The sequence below is a fragment of the Euleptes europaea genome, chromosome 18 (genome assembly GCF_029931775.1).
Source record: "Euleptes europaea isolate rEulEur1 chromosome 18, rEulEur1.hap1, whole genome shotgun sequence".
NCBI lineage: Eukaryota > Metazoa > Chordata > Lepidosauria > Squamata > Sphaerodactylidae > Euleptes > Euleptes europaea.
The window spans coordinates 8,005,562-8,025,041 of NC_079329.1; the positions used below are offsets into that span (position 1 = coordinate 8,005,562).

Consider the following 19,480-nt stretch of genomic DNA (forward strand, 5'->3'; position numbering starts at 1 on the left):
GACAACCTCTCTACTGGATGGAGCAGAACTTTCATAGCTATTGAGGTACAGTAATGGGAATAATTCCAGAAGGCAAAGGAGACTGAGGTGGAAACTTGAATGGACGACAGAGTCTGGAAAAAGCATTTGGACTTCTTACAGGAAATTACAAGGGTTTGTAATAAAGTCGTGGCTAGCAAAAGAGATTCCAACTAGTCAAACTGAGGGATCGTGAGATACACCAGGATTCAGAGATGCATCCATAATTTTTACTTAATCGTAAGTCAAAGTGCTTTCCTCCTATTAGACTCTGAAAATTCCAGTTTCATTCAAAGATGTATGGAAATTGGAGTCTCTTTAAAAAAAATGTGCAGAGATCTCTGCCTGCCCCTGAGGAGGGTGTCTCGTTCAGTACACTGAACAACTGAAAAGCCAAACATTCCCCTTGCAGAACCCTTCACTCAGAAATATGTAGAAAAATCAAAGAAATACATAGGATACGCATATTATGTATCTTTTCTTGAGCCAGTGTGGTGTAGTGGTTAAGAGCAATGGACTCTAATCTAGAGAAAAGGAGAAGACTGAGAGGGGATATGATAACCATCTTCAAGTACTTGAAGGGCTGTCATAGAGAGGAGGGTGCCAAGTTGTTTTCTGTTGCCCCAGAAGGTCGGACCAGAATCAGTGGGTTGAAATTAAATCAGAAGAGTTTCTGTCTAGACGTTAGGAGGAATTTTCTAACAGTTAGAGCAGTTCCTCAGTGGAAGAGGCTTCCTCGGGAGGTGGTAAGCGCTCCTTCCCTGGAGGTTTTTAAACAGAGGCTAGATGGCCATCTGCCAGCAATGCTGATTCTATGACCATAGGCAGATCATGAGAGGGAGGGCACCTTGGCCATCTTCTGGGCATGGAGTAGGGATCACTGGGTGTGTGGGGGGGGGAGGTAGTTGTGAATTTCCTGCATTGTGCAGGGGGTTGGACTAGATGACCCTGGTGGCCCCTTCCAACTCTATGATTCTCTGATTCTATTCTATGATTCTAGATAGCCAGAAAACAACAGTATATTGCATGCAATGATAATTCTGTTCTCTGATTCCAGATGGACTTGGCCAATGGGACCGCAGTTCAGGAATTCATTTTGGTGGGATTTGAAGTCGGGCGGCTGCAACGACTCCTGCTCCTTGGGTTTTTCACTCTTCTCTACTTGCTCGCCATGGCTGAGAACATCACCATCATCACGCTGGTACATCTCGACACCCACTTGTCCCGGCATCCCATGTACATCCTGCTGAGCAACTTCTCCTGGTTGGAGATCTGTTACGTGAGCACCACCGTGCCCCGAATGCTCTTAGACCTGGCATCGTCCAACAAGATTGTTTCATTCAGTTCCTGTTTCCTCCAATTTTACATCTTCTTTTCTCTCGGCAGTACTGAGTGCTTCTTCCTCTCTTCCATGGCCTTGGATAGGTACTTGGCCATCTGCCACCCTCTGCGTTATCCACAGATCATGTCCCCAAACTTTTGCTATGCCCTAGTTACTGCATCTTGGGTCCTTGGTTGCCTGGCATACATTGTCCCGGTGGTTTTGATCTCCAAGATGTCTTTCTGTGGCCCCAACATCATTGACCATTTCTTGTGTGATCCAGGGCCCATTCTGGCTTTGGCTTGCCCTCCGCTACCAAATGCTCCCCTCATTAGTCTGATTTTCATGGATGTTGTGGTGATATTAGGCAACATCTTGTTCGTCGTGCTGTCCTACGGTTCTGTGATAGCCACACTGATGAAAAACTCTAGCAAAGGCAATCGGTTGAAGTCCTTCTCCACCATATCATTCCACTTGTTGGTGGTCACACTTTTCTATGGCCCGTCAGCAGGGTTGTACGTGATGCCAAGTGGAGAAACTGATTCAAACGTCACTAAGATAGTAACACTCTTCTATACCGCCGTAACACCCTTTCTCAACCCCATGATTTACTGTCTGAGGAATGATCAGGTAAAGGAGGCACTGTGCAGGTTATGGAGAAAGAAGGCAATATTTCTGAAGAGGAAAGTAACAGTGTAAAAGGGAGGAAAGAAACAGGAAATATAAAACAAAACACCCAATACTCCTAGCAAAGAGACAAAGGGGATTTCCGCACTAATGGTAGAAACATTTTTGAGACGTTCATTGTTGGACAAGAAAAGTACCTTTCCTTGTTCAGTGTTTCCCATTCCTTTATGCACTGGAATACTACAGCAAACATTTACACTGGGATATTATGTGCATGCTTTTAAAGTATATATTCTGAAATACAAATAAAATAATTATCCATTATTTTATAAGGCACTCTCAACTATATAATTTTTGTGTGTTCTAGCAAGAGCAATAAAAATAATTACATGCGGAAATTAAGTGTTATTATTTCTGTATATGATCTAGCTGTAGGCAATGATAATTTACATTTTTAGAAGTTGGTTTCAGGTAGCCGCCTCAAGGTTGACTCAGCCTTCCATCCTTCCAAGGTCGGTAAAATGAGGACCCAGCTTGCTGGGGGTAAAGGGAAGACGACTGGGGAAGGCACTGGCAAACCACCCCCATAAACAAAGTCTGCCTAGAAAATGTTGGGATGTGACGTCACCCCTTGGGTCAGGAATGACCGGTGGTTGCACAGGGGACCTTTACCTTTACCTTAAACATAAACCATCTCCTGTTAATAGATCTGTCAAGGGAAGACCTACTACCACAGGATCAAAACAGCAACAAAAATATTTCCTTGCACATAGAAAACGGGGGTATCAGGAAGCAAACCTTGGCTAGATGCTTGGCTAGTCTACGAAGGACTGTGGATGAGATTGGACTGTTAACATTCCATTTCTGGGGATGGCTCTCAGTTGCAAATAGATACAGACCTAGGTTTGCAAACAGATACAGACCCAGAAGCTTTCTTGTGTGTGAAAAAGGAAGGAGAGATGCCCTTTACCCATCAAAAGGGCTATGCTGGGAATCATGGGACTAATATGAAGTTAAGCATTGTGGCACATGGGCTGTAGTAAGGAGGGGAACTGGGTGAGATAGGTCTTTTATGCATGGCTGTTTCACTTGCAGTCACCCCTCCAACTTCAGGTCTTTGCTTGGATTATGCATACCATTTCCAACCATCAGAGGTCATGAGCAGAGCTTGGACTGCAACTTCCCACTCTGCGCCACTGGGCTCATGTTTACCAAATGCAAAATCCTGGAAGGAGAAACTGATTACCCATGGTAATTGTCTGCACATCATAATAATAGAAGATGCCGAGCTGACTTCAGATACTTAATCTATAGGCTTCTAATGATATTACTCTTAAGGGACCCTTCCTCTAGGGTCGCTGGTTATTTATCAGTAGCATTTCACATTGTTCTCTCACTTCCCAACAAGTCAGCCTCATGACCAGCCAATGTGACAGCTGAACACCACAATCGGACCACAGGAAAGAACTACATCTTCCCAAGATTTGGCCCACCACTTCAGCCTACTGAATGCTGCAGAAGGACATAAATGGGAACCTTAACGAGATAGTAACCAGCAGGCTGGAACCACGGAGGGATGAATTTGAGTGAGCCTCACCTTAATTCAATAGATGTGGGTTTCTTTTAAAACAAAATTATGGTCGGGATTGTAAATTTCTCCAGCTAGCATAAATTGATTATAGAGCGGAGCTGCAAAGATACAAAAACTGGCCGTGGTCAATATGCAGGCAATATTATCTTTGTCGAAGGCTTTCACAGTCAGAGTTCATCAGTTCTTGTAGGTTATCCGGGCTGTGTGGAAAAAAAATACCAACACCACAATCACAAAGCCCAGATAACCTAAAAGAACTGAATATTATCTCTGTCACAATTCTAAGGCCAAACGTTGGAAAGGCTCCCAATGCCATCCTCAGCAGATTTACACCATTCTAAGTTCTCTTAGTGTGGTACAGTAGTTAAGAGCAGTTAATTGGAGCGGTGGACTCTAATCTGGAGAACCAGGTTTGATTCCCCACTCTTCCCCATGAGTGGTGGAGGCTAATCTGGTGAACCAGGTTGGTTTCCCCACTCCTACACATAAACCAGCTGGGTGACCTTGATCCAGTCACACTCTCTCAGCCCCACCTACCTCACAGGGTGTCTCTTGTGGGGAGGGGAAGGGAAGGTGATTGTCAGCCGGTTTGATTCTTCCTTAAGTGGGAGAGAAAGTCGGCATATAAAAATCTTCTTCTGTGTTCCTCTTTCTAGGGATACAAATAACCAGGCAGAGGTGTATCACTTGTAATTATATTATCTACTTCCAGATGGAGCTGGTCAATGGGACTAGAGTTCAGGAGTTCATTTTGCTGGGATTTGAGCTTGGGCAGCAGAAGCGGTTGCTGCTCCTCATCTTTTTTGGCATTCTCTATGTGTTGACATTGGCTGAGAACCTCACCATCATCATACTGGTGGTCCTCGACACCCACTTGGCCCGGCTTCCCATGTACATCCTGCTGGGCAACTTCTCCTGGCTGGAGGCATGTTACGTGAGCGCCACGGTGCCCCGCATGCTCTTTGACCTAGCTTCCCTTCGTGGAATCATCTCCTTCCATGTCTGCTTCCTCCAGTTCTACATCTTCTTCTCTCTGGGCACAACAGAATGTTTCTTCCTCTCTTCCATGGCCTTGGACCGGTACTTGGCCATCTGTCACCCACTGCGCTATCCACAAATTATGTCCCCAAATTCTTGTTATGCCCTGGTAACTGGTTGTTGGGTCCTTGGATTCCTGGTATATGTTATCCCAGTGATTTTGATCTCCAAGATGTCCTTCTGTGGCCCCAACATTATTGACCATTTTCTGTGTGATCCCGGGCCAATTTTGTCCTTGGCTTGTCCTCCACTAGAAAATGCTCCTGTCATTCAGACCATCATGAATGTTGTTGTTTGTCTCGGCAATATGTTCTTCGTCGTGCTATCCTATGGGGCTGTGATTCTCACCCTGTTGAAAACCTCTGACCAAGGCAATCGGATGAAGTCCTTCTCCACCATATCTTTCCACTTAGTGGTGGTGGCACTTTTCTATGGCCCCGTGGCGGGGTCTTATGTAGTCCCAGTTGGAGAAAGTGAAATGAAGGTCATTAAGGTCATAACACTCTTCTACACAGCTGTGACACCATTTCTCAACCCCATGATATATTGCCTGAGAAACGATCAGGTGAAAGAGGCACTGGGCAGGTTGTGGAGGAGAAGGACAATATTTCTGAAGAGGAGCGTGACAGCTCAAAAAGAGAAGAAGACAGGGGAGGGACACCCAACCTCCCGGCAACATTAATGTATTCACCAGTGGACAAGAAGGAAGAAGCGACGGCAGCCTCCCCTATCCCATGCTGCTTTTGCCTCCGCAAGCCACCTAGGGAGCCTTATCTGACTCCTTTGTAAAAATCACATCACTGACATGTCTACACAAAAGTTTCACAGTGGAGCTATAGTGGCTCCCCTAAGTGCTTTACCCTTCCCATGCAGGAAAGTATTCCACCCCATTCTTGCTTTGGGGTCGTGCTGCTTATGACGCTAGCTTTGTATCTTCTACGTCTGTACTTAGTTACCTCTTTTTTTGTCTCCTTTGAAAATGATTAGACATAAAATACTTTAACGGGTTAACTTAACACAAGGCTACCTGTATCTCCAATGCAAAGACTTTCTTATTTTTTATTTGCTTTGCTGTCAAAGATGTGCACTCCATACTCCCACGAGGGAAACACTCATTTCCCATTGACTGTTAAAGAACTGAAGTCCCTATCACCACCACAGTCAGGCTGTCCACTCAAGATTGCATGGTGTAGTGGTTAAGAGCGGTGGTTTGGAGCGGTGGAGTCTGATCTGGAGAAATGGGTTTGATTCCCCTCTCCTCCACATGAGCGGCAGAGGCTAATCTGGTGAACTGGATTTGTTTCCCCACTCCTAAACAAGAAGCCAGCTGGGTGACCTTGGGCTAGTCACACTCTCTCAGCCCCACCTACCTCACAGGATGTCTGTTGTGGGGAGGGGAGGGGGAGGGGAGGCGATTGTCAGCCGGTTTGATTCTTCCTTAAGTGGTAGAGAAAGTCAGCATATAAAAACCAACTACTACTACTCCTTTTTCTTCTTCTTCTCTCCCACACTCCCCAGATCCACACCCTGAATTTGCTGACATGCTGTTTTTTTCCAGGTGGGTGCCAAGACAACCATACAAATGAGGGGCAAGTTGCTCCCTTCCTGGGAGAAGGAAAAGGAGGCCATGCAAGAGACCATTTAAGCCTTGGGCTGTATCTCTGTTAGTGAGAGCCTTTCTCAAGCACTGTATAGAATCGTGGTTCATTGCCTCAGTCGGTCCAAAATTTTTCAGGGAGAATAGTATCTAGCCAGAGAGCCAGCGTGTGTAGTGGTTAAGGTGCCAGACCTGGTAAACCCAGGTTTGAATCCCCGCTTTGCCATGGAAACTTGTTGGGTGACCTTGGGCCAGTCCCAGCCTTGACCCTGGCATGAATTTGGATGGAAGACCTCTGCTCACCAGGCTGATTGCCCTCCCTTCAGCAGTAATAAATGGCAGGTTTAAAAATGTTCCTTTTGAGAAAAGATTATGTGTATGTGGCTTGAGTCAACACGGTACTCTACAGCATATAATCATAAATTGTCACCTGCACGACGGTCCTCGTAAAAAAAAACACAATTCTACCCTTGATTGATAAAATGAAATCTAGCCAAGTATCCTCTGTATGCCAGTTTTTGTTGAATGATACTATTCCTGAAGTCACTTTAAAGGTGGTGGAATTTTTGAGGGAGGTTGTCAATACAAGGACTAAAGTTTAAAGCATATTTCAATCAAAAATGTATGGACAGTGAATTTTGTGTACTGCTTACACCATGTTTCTGAGTATATGCCAATAAAGGTTGATTGATTGATTGATTGATTGGTTGGTTGGTTGGTTGGTTGATTGATTGATTGATTGACCTCCAAGGAATACGGGGGCATGACACACAGAGAGGCAGTGGCAAACCACCTCCAAACGTTTCTTGCCTTGACAACCCTATGGGGTTGCCATAAATCAGCTGTGACTTGACAGCAACACACACACACTCAATATCGAGCCAAGGTTTCTGCCTGACATATCAGTTTTTTCCTGCGCAAGGTGGGTCTTTTTTTGATCTTTTGTGGCAAGTCTTCCCTTGGGAGATATATCAAGACAACGTGGTGACATCAGTTATTGGGTGGAACCTTTTTCTCTCACGTCTCCCATGAACTGTAGACGTTTTCCTATAATGAGCCAAGGCTATTAATATGTTTAATTGTTCATAATTGTCTATAACAAACACAGAATTCCAAGGGGGGATTACTTGGGGAAATTGCCTGTTTCACTGTACCAGAAGGAGCTAACCTGCCTCCAAAGAGGTAATACACTTGCTTCTATAGATTCTGCTCTGAAGAGGTCCTTTCCCAAGGGCAACCAAACATTTATCAGTAGAATTCCTCTCTGTCTTCCCACCATCTGGCCACATGACCAACCAATGCTACAGTTCAGCATCATCGTCCAACACAGGAAGGAACAACATATGACTTCACAAGATCTGACACAAAACAAATGATGACACTTTTGCTGGACGGAGCAGATTTTAAACACTACTGAGGTACAGAAATGGGAACCTTAAGAAGGTAGCAGACAATGGGATGGAACCCTGGAAGGATGAATTTGAGTGGGTGTCACTTTCATTGGAATGGGAGTCAGTTTCAACGAACAGATGCAAACATCATCAAAGAAATTATGATAGATCATTATGATAGACGTATGGCCATTGAGGAAGAGGGTAAAAGAGAGGGCTTGTAGCATGTGTCTGTGATTCTAATTGGCATCCTTGATTTAACTTACTTAATAACAAAGTCAGGAGAAAAGGTGGCATGGCCTGATCTCATCAGATCTTGGAAGCTAAGCAGGGCTAGTTCTTGGATGGGTAACCACCAAGGAAGACTCAGCAGAGGAAAGCAATGCAAACCACCTCTGCTTCTCATTTGCCTTGCTGGCATAAATGCTGTGAGCCGTTTGGTGGGTCCAAGGTGGAGGCAAAAAAAACAACAGAATATTTATTAAATAAATCCAATAGGCCTGCTGTGCTGGCAACCCACCAACACAATTAATACAGAAGAAAAAAAGAACACTAAACAACCAGGCTCCAAAGGCAGTCACAAGCAGAAGAGAAAACAAGCCGACAGCTTTATGCCAAGCAGGCAGAACTAACCAAAACAAATTAAAATGAGATAAAAGCTAAAAAAGAAAGAAAGAAAAGTAAATAAAGCTCCTTAACGGAGCGCAAACTGATAGCGACCATCAGACAAGCACAAGAAACCAGAAGTTGCAACCCACTAACATTGCCACAATATACTGGTTCCATGATTTTTTGCTAGCAAGCCTCCAGGACAGGGGCATACATGAGACACTCAGCATATTTACTCTGGAAACAGTCATATTGTATTCATTGTGGCTTATCTATCAGCCCAAGCTTCCCTAAATGGCTTGACTATAGGATTGTGTTGGAAAGATAGAAAAAAACTAATCATGATGCATACAGTTTATATGAAGTTGGTGTAGTCTCTTTGTCCCCTCCTCGGTGTCTCAGCTTTGGGAATGGTCCATTTAGTAATGATCTAGGGTGTGTGAGCGTCTGAACCAGCACTAGACTCCTTCCTTACAGAAGACCAAACAATACAGACAGACTCCAGATGTTATAAATAAAGCTTGGCTTTAATCAGAGGACCTCGTCTAGAGAATAGGAATGAAGCCCTTTCTAACAGACCCTATTTTGTGATTTCTAAATTGGTCCTAATAACCGATATAATACAGCTTCCTCCAAGTAAGTCAGTAGCACATCTTGAGCACCACTGTGTTTTCCAGTGTCTCTTGTCTTCTCATAATGTGACCAAAGTACGACAGCCTCAGTTTAGTCATTTTAGCTTCTAGGGTAAGTTCAGGCTTGATTTGATCTATAAGCCACTGATTTGTTTTTTGGCAGTTCATGGTATCCGTAACACTCTCCTCCAACACCACATTTCAAAGGAATCTACTTTCTTCCTATCAGCTTTCTTTAATGTCCAGCTTTCACACCCATACATAGTAATAGGGAATATGATGGCATGAATTAACCTGATCTTGGTTGCCAGTGACACATCCTTACACTTAAGAATCTTTTCCAGCTCCTTCATGGTTTTCCTTCCCAGTCTCATTCTCAATCTCCTTCTGATTTCTTGGATGCAGTCTCCTTTTTGGTTGATGATAGAGCCAAAGAATAGAAAGTAATGAACAATTTCAATTTCCTCATTATCAACCTTAAAGTTAAATAATTCTCCTGTAGTCATTACTTTTGTCTTCTTGATGTTCAGCTATAGTTCTGCTTTGGCACTTTCTCCTTTAACTTTCAGCAGTAGTCGTTTCAAGTCTTTGCTTGCTTGTGGTATCTAACAAGAATTCAGCTATCTGATTATAGATGGATCCAGCCAATGGAACTGGAGTGGAGGAATTCATTTTGCTGGGATTTGAGGTTGGGCAGCAGAAGCGGTTTCTACTCCTCATCCTTTTCACCATCCTCTATGTGCTCACTTTGGCCGAGAACATCACCATTATCACGCTGGTGATTCTCGACACCCACCTGGCCCGGCTTCCCATGTACATCCTGCTGAGCAACTTCTCCTGGATCGAGATGTGCTACGTGAGCGCCACGGTGCCCCGCATGCTCTTTGACCTGACATCCCCTCGAGGAATCATCTCCTTCCACAACTGCTTCATCCAGTTCTACGTCTTCTTTGCTCTCGGCAGCACCGAATGCTTCTACCTCTCGGCTATGGCCTTGGATCGGTACATGGCCATCTGCCACCCGCTGCGCTACCCACAGATCATGTCCCCGAACTCCTGCTATGGTCTGGTGGGTTCTTGTTGGGTCATTGGCTTCCTGTGGTACCTTGTCCCAGCTGTTTTGATCTCCAGGTTGTCCTTCTGCCGTTCCAACATCATTGACCACTTCTTGTGCGACGCTGGACCCATCCTGTCTCTGGCCTGCCCTCCGCTAGGAGTGGCGCCCATCATCAGCCAGTTTTGCTTGAATGCTCTGATTATTGGCAACATGTTCTTTGTCGTGCTGTCCTACAGCATTGTGGTGAACACTCTAATGAAATCTTCTGGCCAAGGCAGTCGGATGAAGGCCTTCTCCACCATATCGTTCCACTTATTGGTGGTGATACTTTTCTACGGCTCGGTGGCCGGGATGTACTTAATTCCCGGCGGAGAAAACCAATCGGAGATAACCAAGGTGGTAACACTCTTCTACACTGCTGTGACGCCCTTTCTTAACCCCATGATTTATTGCCTGAGGAACAATCAGGTGAAAGAGGCACTGGTGAGGCTCCTGAAGGGGAAGGTGATGGCGTAAACAAAGGGGAAGGGCAGAAAAATGAACAAAACATCCCACCATCTGTAGAGAGAAAAATAGGACGTGGTATATCTATCTTTCTGCTGGGTTTTTATGGCCTGTACTAAGTACATAAGCGCCGTCCAGTTGCAACTCACTTATAGGGACCCCAGCAAAGGGCTTTCAAGGCAAGTGAGAAGCAGAGGTGGTTTGCCCTTGCCTTCCCCTGCAGAGCCTTCATAGAACCACGGAGCTGGAAGGGACCACCAGGGTAATCTAGTCCAACCCCCTGCACAATGTAGGGAATTCATAACTACCTCCCCTCCACACTCCCTGTGACCCCGACTCCACACCCAGAAGATGGCAAAAAAAAAAAAAAAAAAAACAACCTCCAGGATCCCTGGCCAATCTGGCCTGGAGGGAAATTGCTTCCTGACCCCAAAGTGGCGATCGGCACTACCCCAAGGTGGCAGTCGGTCTCCCATCTAAGTGCCCACCCTACTTAGCTTCCAAGATTTAATGAGGTTGAGCTATACCCTGCCACCTATCCTCCATGACCTTGTCAGTTTCTTGGGTACAACGTACCAGGGCAGGGAAGTTTTTTGGCTTATGTTGACAAACCGAATACAAGTCATGACAATATATATAAATAAAGTGAAATATTTGCCAGGCAAATAACCTGGGAGCCTATATTAAGCCACAATAAAATAGAATGGATGCTGAGTTCTTTTCTGGGTGTCTGTTTTTTGTGTGTTCTGTGTAATCCAATAACAATAATTAAAGGCAAATAGCACACGTGGTTTGATTTTGCTCTGTGGTTGGCAGCGACAATGTATTTATGAGCACTTTCACAAATGATGAATTGTTTTATATACGGGTATGTATTTTTAAAAGCTTGTTTTAATGGGTTCAATTGTTCACTGCCTTGATGTCACCCTGCTGTAACACCAAACAGGTGCGATCCAGATATTGTCCGTCCCGTTTTGCAGTAGCAGGAATTTGCCCCCTTTGGCATATATAGCCTTACTCAAGTTTATGCACATTCCAAATGGCTCAGCTTCTTTTATTTATTTATTTTTTGTTAAAAATGGGATCACAAAGAAAAATCCTATCAACTGCCTGAAACACTCCAGTGGAAAAAGACATACCTCTATACTTAACAGTTATGCAAAAATCAGTATAGGATATCAACAACACTATATCACACTTCAATAGAATATTTCTCAGTTATTTATATATTCACTTATGCAATAAACTAATATCCAATCCACCATACAATATGTAAAACAAAAAGGATCCAGTCCGATTACATACAATAAAAAAAGCAAACCTAAACGAAGGTGAAATGGTATACTACCTGGGATGACCGTTTGTGCATAACATTCAGACCTTCTTATCTTGTGGTTACTGCTGTAAGATCTACAAGGACTCTTATGCCGAACCCGTTGTGAAATCTACAAGGATCTTTACATCAAGAGGAAGAAAGAAACTTGGCTGATAACTCACAAATGAATTACAATACAAGGATGAAGACTTTCAGTGGACTCAATTAGTTAGCGTTTTAGGAAATAGGTTTGCTTTGTTTATAGTATGTAATCGGATTGGATCCTTTTTGTTTTACATATTGTGTGGTGGATTGGATATTAGTTTATTGCATACGTGGCTACATAAATAACTAAGAGCTATTCCATTGAGGTGTGATACAGTGTTGTTGATCCTATACTGGTTTTTGCATGCATGAAACACTCCAGTGGCAACCACAACCACCAGCCGGTGAATACTCCAGGTCTGAGGAATCCTCTGGGAGCCTGTCCAGGTAACTTCGAGCTAACATGTCAGCTGCCTCCACTCTCCTAGAAACATCTACTCACAGTGCAGCTCACCTGATGATCAAAATGTCAATTTTGGCCATTCCCTCTTGCTCTGGAGACAGGGATTCCCTGGGGCTCTGGCCTGCATACCTGAGATATCTGTCTCCTATTGCCAGCTAGTTCCGTGTGACTCAGGACTTGCCAACAAGTCTTCTGAAGGAGGTGAGTTTTTCCCCTTCCATTCTCCTTCTGGCCAGATCCCTCATCCTAGCCAGCCCTTACGATCCTCACTGATCTACTGTGTCCATCTGCACTTTCAGGAGTCAGACTCAGGACTCTAATGGACTCCTGGGTAATCTCTCCAGGATCAGAGGAGCATGCCTATTATCTTAGGTGCTGTGGAACACAGGCAGGATGGTGCTGCTGCCATTGTCTTGTTTGGGGGCTTCCTAGAGGCACCTGGTTGGCCACTGTGTGAACAGACTGCTGGACTTGATGGGCCTTGGTCTGATCTAGCAGGGCTTTTCTTATGTTCTTAATCCCACTTCATTGGCCTTCTTCCCCTCAAACACAAGCATACACTGACCCTTCTGCCAGAAAGCAGGAATCTTGGTTAGGTCTGGAGGTTTTAACATTTCCTGAAGTTTTGAAGTCTTGGGAGGGTGAGGAGAAGAAACTCCACAGATGCATTTAAAGATAGTTGTGAAATTCCTGCATTGTGCAGGGGGTTGGACTAGATGACCCTGGTGGTCCCTTCCAACTCTATGATTCTATGAAAGGCCTAATTCTTGCCATAAATTCCTGTCAGGGCACCACCATTTTACCCTGCGACCAGATTGAGTGCTTCTCCAATTAAAACAATTCTCTGTATTTAGAAATGCTAGAAGCAAGGTTTGTAGAAAGGAGATGCATTTGTATGACCTCCGTCTGAAGTGGTACAACCCAGGCAAAATTTTACTACTTTGGTGAGAGCTAGGCTCATGACCGGACTGTAGATTGGCTGAAATTGTAATATTTCAGCGTAAACAAGTGGGGGTGGGCTTATTTTAATGAAAATCCTCCAAACAAATAGAAAGAATGCTTGAATCCTTTCATATCTGAAAAGCAAACTGTTTGGTGTTGGACTTTCCATCCCCTTTCCCCAATTTTAATTATGCTTTAGTGAGTCCTTAGGAAGACATCAGGGCTGTATGGAGATGAAAGTAAGGATAATCATTCCCTCAATTGATAAAGGGAACTTGGACTCTTGAAAGCTTATACTCTGGAAATCTTGTTGGTCTTTAGGGTGCTACTGGATTCGAACCTTGCTCTTCTATTGCAGACCAAAATGGGTACCCTTCGAAACTACATTCCCTCAACTGAAAGGGATCAGGTTGGCTTGCTGTAAAAGCACCTCTTGTGACAGTTAGTAGAATCAGGTGGCTAGACTTCTATGTGTTGGAATTCTTTGTATCCTGCAATATTCAAGGCTGAATTACCCCCCTCCCCATCTTACACAGTGTAGTCATTTCTACCACACCCTAGAGTTTTGCCTCTTTATTACTACCTCATTCTCCTGCAGGTGTGAACCCGGCCAAAGGTAAGAAGGAGGCGGTGTCGTTCTGGTGTGGTAGAATGGAATATGTGTTTTCAGACTTCAGGTGGTACAGCAGATTTTGGAATGCTCTTGTAAGAGAAGAACTCCTTGCAGGTAGCAAGCTGAGCGCACATAGAGGGGGATGGGTTTGCACCTTTTTGAGGTGATGTATTAGATTTGTCTTCCAGGGATTTTTTATTATTATTACAAGAGGCAACATTAAACATGTCACAATAGCTCCCCCTACACAGTCTGAAATATCGTCCCCCTCTGCCATCTTACATTTTACTTCTTCATCCCCATAAGCCTGGAGGTCAGATTGGCTGATTATTTTTCATCTGCTAACTTATCCCATTGTCGGAGGAAAGGCAACATGGCATAGCCCGATCTCATCAGATCTCAGAAGCTAAGCAGGGTCAGTTAGGGTTGCCAAGTGCCTGTTAATGGTGGGCAATTGCCTGTCAATTAACAGGCCCGCCTGGCTGCCCTTTAGCTGGCTGGGTCAGCAGAAGCCGGCCAGTTGCAGTGTGTGGGGGGGGATTGGTGCAATAATGTCCCTTCTGGGGTAAACCAGGAAGCAACAGGGACGCTCTAGCTCACCCCTCAAAACAAAAAAAAACTATGGAAATCATAGAATTGCTTCCACACACACACACACTGAAGCTCCTGCCGATGGCAAGGGAGAACCTGGCAACCCTAGGGTCAGTATTTGGATGGGAGACCACCAAGGAAGGCTCTGCAGAGGAAGGCATTGGCAAACCAACTCTGCTTCTCACTTGCCTTGAAAACCCCTTTCAGGGGGTCACCATAAGTCAGCTGTACCTTGGCCGCAATTACGTATTTAACTTAACTCAGTATGCGTATAAGCATTTGTCTTCTCCTGTAAAGTGCTTAGAACTTGGCCTCTATCCTCTTTCCCAGAAAATTAATATCCAAGTGACTTCAGTCCCCTTCTGCCTCCTTCCCTCTTTTGCACTTAGGGCTGTTTGGCTTGGAAAGAAGGCAGTTAAGGGGAGACGTGATAGAGGTCTATAAAATTACGCATGTTGGTAGAGAGTGGACAGGGAGAAGCTTTTCTCCCTCTCTCATGAACGCAAGGTCATCTGCTGATGCTGGAGGGTGAGAGATTCAAAACAGATAAAATGAAGTATTTCTTCACTCAACACACAAACTGTGGAACTCCCTGCCCCAGGATGTGGTGATGGCTGCCAGCTTGGAAGGCTTTAAGAGGGGAGTGGACATGTTCATGGAGGAGAGGGCTATCCATGGCTACTAATCAAAATGGATACTAGCCATGATGCAGACCTATTCTCTCCAGGATCAGAGGAGCATGCCTATTATTTTGGGTGCGGTGGAACCCAGGCAGGATAATGCTGCTGCTGTTGTCTTGTTTGTGGGCTTCCTAGAGGCACCTGGTTGGCCTCTGTGTGAATAGACTGGTGGACTTGATGGACCTTGGTCTGATCCAGCACAGCTGGATCCATGGGAGATCTCCACCTAGTACCTGGAGGTTGGCAATCCTAAACTGATAACCGCAGGAAGATCCCCTCTAAACACGTAGAGATCTGCTGCTGTGAATACTGATCATGGGTTCAAAATAAGACAGCTTTATGATCTATATAATTTCCACCTCTATATAAACATTCAATATTCATTTACTTGCAATGTGTCCCTCCTGTCTTTCTAGCAATAGTGGCCCAACCCAGCATTTTGCAGTTTTTAAGAGACCATAGCCAAGGACAGCAAAAGCATAAAAAACAATATTAAGCAAGCATGGCCAAAACAAAACGGTATGGGAGCTTACTATTTGTTACAGGAGAGAGACCAGTGTGGTGTAGTGGTCAGCCAGAGTAGGCTCAGGTTCAAATCCTCACACTACCTTAGAAGCTCACTGTTCATATTGCACCATCATGTTGTCTCAGCCTAGTCTACCTCAGAGGGATGTTATGTGGATAAAAAAGGGAGATCTATTGGAGGAAGGGTGAGATAAAACTGCTACGTAGATAGTTAAGTGGGAGATCAGACATCCTGATACTTTATCGTGAAAAGCAACCATGGGAGGAGGGGGGATTTGTAGTGGCAATGTAGCCCTGGTGGGGAAGGGGTTAACCCTTCCTTCCCTTGGCATCTTTCAGATAGAAATCACACATGCGCACAGCCCAGACTGACTATTAGGTGCAATGGGGGGGGGCAGGTATATGGTCAGACATTTCTCCCATCCTAAAGCTAACAGTAGTTCCAAGGGGTGAGTTCTATCAGCAAATTGGCATAATGTGGGGGGAGGGATTAAAACCCTCCCCCACCACTCCCCGTGGCATCTCTTTAATGTGAAAGAAAATGTCCTCAGGTCCAGTCATAAATCCCCCATGTTATGGGTCCTTTGACTCTTTATCTGGCAAATGAAAGTTCATGATGTGATGAGGAATGTAACTGTGGAGGGATATTCCAAGGTCTGATTGCCACCACAGAAAGGACCCTGACTTTGTTAATGGAATAACGGTGGGTTTTGATCGAAAGCAATTTTGTCCTAACAAAACTCACAAAGAGCAAACCACCCATTTAATTAAATTATAAATTAAATTATACAGAAATACGTATACCAAGTGCAATCATGACTGATACTTTGGGGATGATATCTCTCCCCCCCACCCCGAATCTCCTTTTGTTGTAGATCCAGTCTTAAGGAATTAACATGACAGATGTCCTTCAGTCAGTCCAAACATGTGGTAAGTAGGATTGCCAGGTCCTCTTCGCCACCGGCAGGAGGTTTTGGGGTGCGGAGCCTGAGGAGGGCAGGGTTTGGGGAGGGGAGGGACTTCAATGCCATAGAGTCCAATTGCCAAAACAGCCATTTTCTCCAGGTGAACTGATCTCTGTCAGCTGGAGATCAGTTGTAATAGCAGATCTCCAGCTAATACCTGGAGGTTGGCAATCCTACTCTGTACATGGACGTTCCATTGCTGTATCAAGGATTATAATTATAATGCCTCCCCCACCCTCGAACTCTGTTCTCCCTAGTGACCATTGAGTCAACAAAGCTCGCATGCACACATGTATAACTGGGGGACAGAAATAGAAAAGCAATTAATAGAAAAGCGCTTCCACCTAAACATTAGGAAGAACTTCCTGGCGGTGAGGGCTGTTCGATGGTGGAATGCACTGCCTCGGAGGGTGGTGGAGTCCCCGTCTTTGGAGGTCTTTAAGCAGAGGCTGGATGGCCATCTGTCGGGAGTGCTTTGATTGTGGGATCCTTCATTGCGGGGCGAGGGTTGGGGTCACTGGGGATATGGGGGGGTAGTTGTTAATTTTCTGCATTGTGCAGGGGGTTGGACTAGATGACCCTGGTGGTCCCTTCCAACTCTATGATTCTATGACAGGGATGGAAAAAACCTTTAAGGTTTCCAGCCAGGCAGTGGTGTGGAGCAGTGGACTTTAATCAGGAGAACCGGGTTTGATTCCCCACTCCTCCACATGAGCGGTGGACGCTAATCTGGTGAACTGGGTTGGTTCCCCCACTCCTACACATGAAGCCAGCTGGGCTCTCTTAGAGCTCTCTCAGCCCCACCTACCTCAAGGGTGTCTGTTGTGGGGAGGGGAAGAGAAAGTGATTGTAAACCGGTTTGGTTCTCCATTAAGTGGTAGAGAAAGTCAGCATATAAAAACTAACTACTACTCCTCTTCTTCTCCTTCTTCATTCCTAGAAGCTAACCATTTCCCTCCCTGTGCCCCCTACAGCAACAGGGCACCAGCCATGGGACCTAGTCAACACTACCAGCTGGGTGACGGATTTTGTCCTCTTGGGCTTCCCATCCCTCCCGCCCCTCTTCCGCCTGCTCCTGGGCTGTCTGCTGTCCGTTTGCTACACCTTCACCCTAGTGGGAAACCTTTGCATCGTGTGGGCCGTTCTCCGGGACTCTTGCATTGGCCGTCTGCCTATGTACATCCTCCTAGGGAACTTCTCCGGGCTGGAGATGTGTTATGTAACAACCACAGCACCACGGATGCTATGGGACTTGACGTCACCACCACCGGGCACCATCTCCTTCCATGGCTGTTTCCTCCAGTTCTACTTCTTCTTTTCTATGGGAACCACCGAGAGCTTCTTCCTGGCCGCCATGGCCTTGGACCGGTACTTGGCCATCTGCCACCCACTCCGTTACCCGATGCTCATGTCCCAGAGGTTTTGTTGTGCGTTGGCTGCTTCTTGTTGGCTTGCCGGCTTCGTGTGGTTCCTGGCACCCATCACGTTGATTTCCCAGCTCCACTTCTGTGGCCCCAACGTTCTCGACCATTTCGTCTGCGACCCGGGCCCTCTACTGTCCTTGTCCTGCACGCCGGCACCTGGCACAGAGATGGCCTTCTACAGCCTGAGCTCCATCGCCATTTTTGGGCCGTTCCTCTTCATCGTGTGCTCCTACGCTGCGGTCGTGCAGGCCGTGACTAAGCTGCCTTCCGCTGCAGGGAAGCGAAAGGCCTTCTCCACTTGCAGCTCTCACGTGGCCGTGGTGAGCCTTTTCTACGGCTCCATCATGGTCACCTACGTGGTCCCTGAAGCTTCGGGAGGTGGCAACAAGGTGGTGACCTTCTTCTACGCCGTGGTGACCCCTTTGCTCAACCCGCTTATCTATAGCTTGAGGAACAAGGAGATGAAAGCCGCCTTAAGAAGAACTCTGGGGGGAAAATAGGGGCCCTGGTCCCGGGATAGCTGGTTTGGACCTTGGTAAAGAGATCAGGGCCTTTCCCCTGTAGAGAGAGCAATGCTACTGGGGGCCACTCTGAGCATCCCCCTCCCCTAGGGTTGCCAGCTCCAGGTTGGGAAATACCTGGAGATTTTGGAGGTGGAGTCTGAGGAGGGCAGGGTTTGGAGGGGGAGGGACCAATGCCATAGAGTCCGATTGCCAAAGCAATTGTGAGGTAGGTGGGGCTGAGAGAGCTCTAAGAGAGCTGTGACTAGCTCAAGGTCACCCAGCTGGCCTCTTGTGGCTGAGTGGGGAAACCAACCCGCTTCACCAGATTAGCGTCCGCCGCTCATGTGGAGTGGGGAATCAATCCCGGTTCTCCAGATTGGAGTCCACCACTCTTACCCACACCACACTGACATTTTCTTTCTCCTCGCCATCAGAATAGTGGACTAGCTCAGGTAAGGAACACCTCTGCCTCTTTGGACTGAAAGCCTCTCTCGGGCCACTGCACAGAAACAGTAATCAGAGTTGACACAGTGCAAAACAAACAGAGAATGTTTTATCTGGATAGTGTGCCTATCAGACATATAGCTGCTGAGTCTCAAACCCAGGCCTGCTTAGCTTCAACTGTACAATTACTTCCTCTCCCCTTGCCAGAAGTAAGGAAAGGAACCCAGGGTCCTGGCTTTCTGAATCAACCCCTGTGCTGTTGCTGTAAGCAGTTATGGCTTACATTGCTTCACATCCCAAATGTGGAGAGACCATGCCACCTCAGGAAAAAACCTTTCCAGGGAATTCCACCAGACTTAAACCAGGAAGAGAAGAAAGCCAACTCAGCATCATTAACCACTGTTTGTATTAGAACTTTCCTGGCTCGCTTTCTTAGGCTCTCCCGCAGGAACCAATTAAGAAGATAAGTTGGCTGGCTGCAACATCTGCTGAACCCGGCCAATTAAGCGGCAGTCAGGCAGCTTTGCCATGCTAAGTTAAGAGAGGTCACAGGAAGGTGAGCCTGGTTGTTCCTTAGGAGGGCAG

The 19,480-nt window shown here is 45.8% G+C and overlaps 4 protein-coding genes across 4 annotated transcripts; all 4 read left to right on the forward strand.

The window, feature by feature from the left end:
- The first annotated feature begins 1,075 nt into the window (after window positions 1-1,075).
- On the forward strand, window positions 1,076-2,038 carry LOC130490358 (olfactory receptor 11H6-like). The gene has a single exon (XM_056864185.1). It carries the CDS (start codon window positions 1,076-1,078, stop codon window positions 2,036-2,038), a length of 963 nt encoding a protein of 320 aa, XP_056720163.1.
- A 2,231-nt stretch (window positions 2,039-4,269) lies between these two features.
- On the forward strand, window positions 4,270-5,277 carry LOC130490359 (olfactory receptor 11G2-like). Its single transcript, XM_056864186.1, has one exon. The coding sequence runs from the start codon at window positions 4,270-4,272 to the stop codon at window positions 5,275-5,277; it is 1,008 nt and encodes a 335-aa protein (XP_056720164.1).
- Window positions 5,278-9,458: 4,181 nt separating this feature from the next.
- On the forward strand, window positions 9,459-10,397 carry LOC130490361 (olfactory receptor 11G2-like). The gene has a single exon (XM_056864187.1). The coding sequence runs from the start codon at window positions 9,459-9,461 to the stop codon at window positions 10,395-10,397; it is 939 nt and encodes a 312-aa protein (XP_056720165.1).
- A 6,058-nt stretch (window positions 10,398-16,455) lies between these two features.
- On the forward strand, window positions 16,456-18,448 carry LOC130490362 (olfactory receptor 11G2-like). The gene is made up of 2 exons (XM_056864188.1): window positions 16,456-16,489; window positions 17,499-18,448. Exons 1-2 carry the CDS (start codon window positions 16,456-16,458, stop codon window positions 18,446-18,448), a joined length of 984 nt encoding a protein of 327 aa, XP_056720166.1.
- Window positions 18,449-19,480: the final 1,032 nt, after the last annotated feature.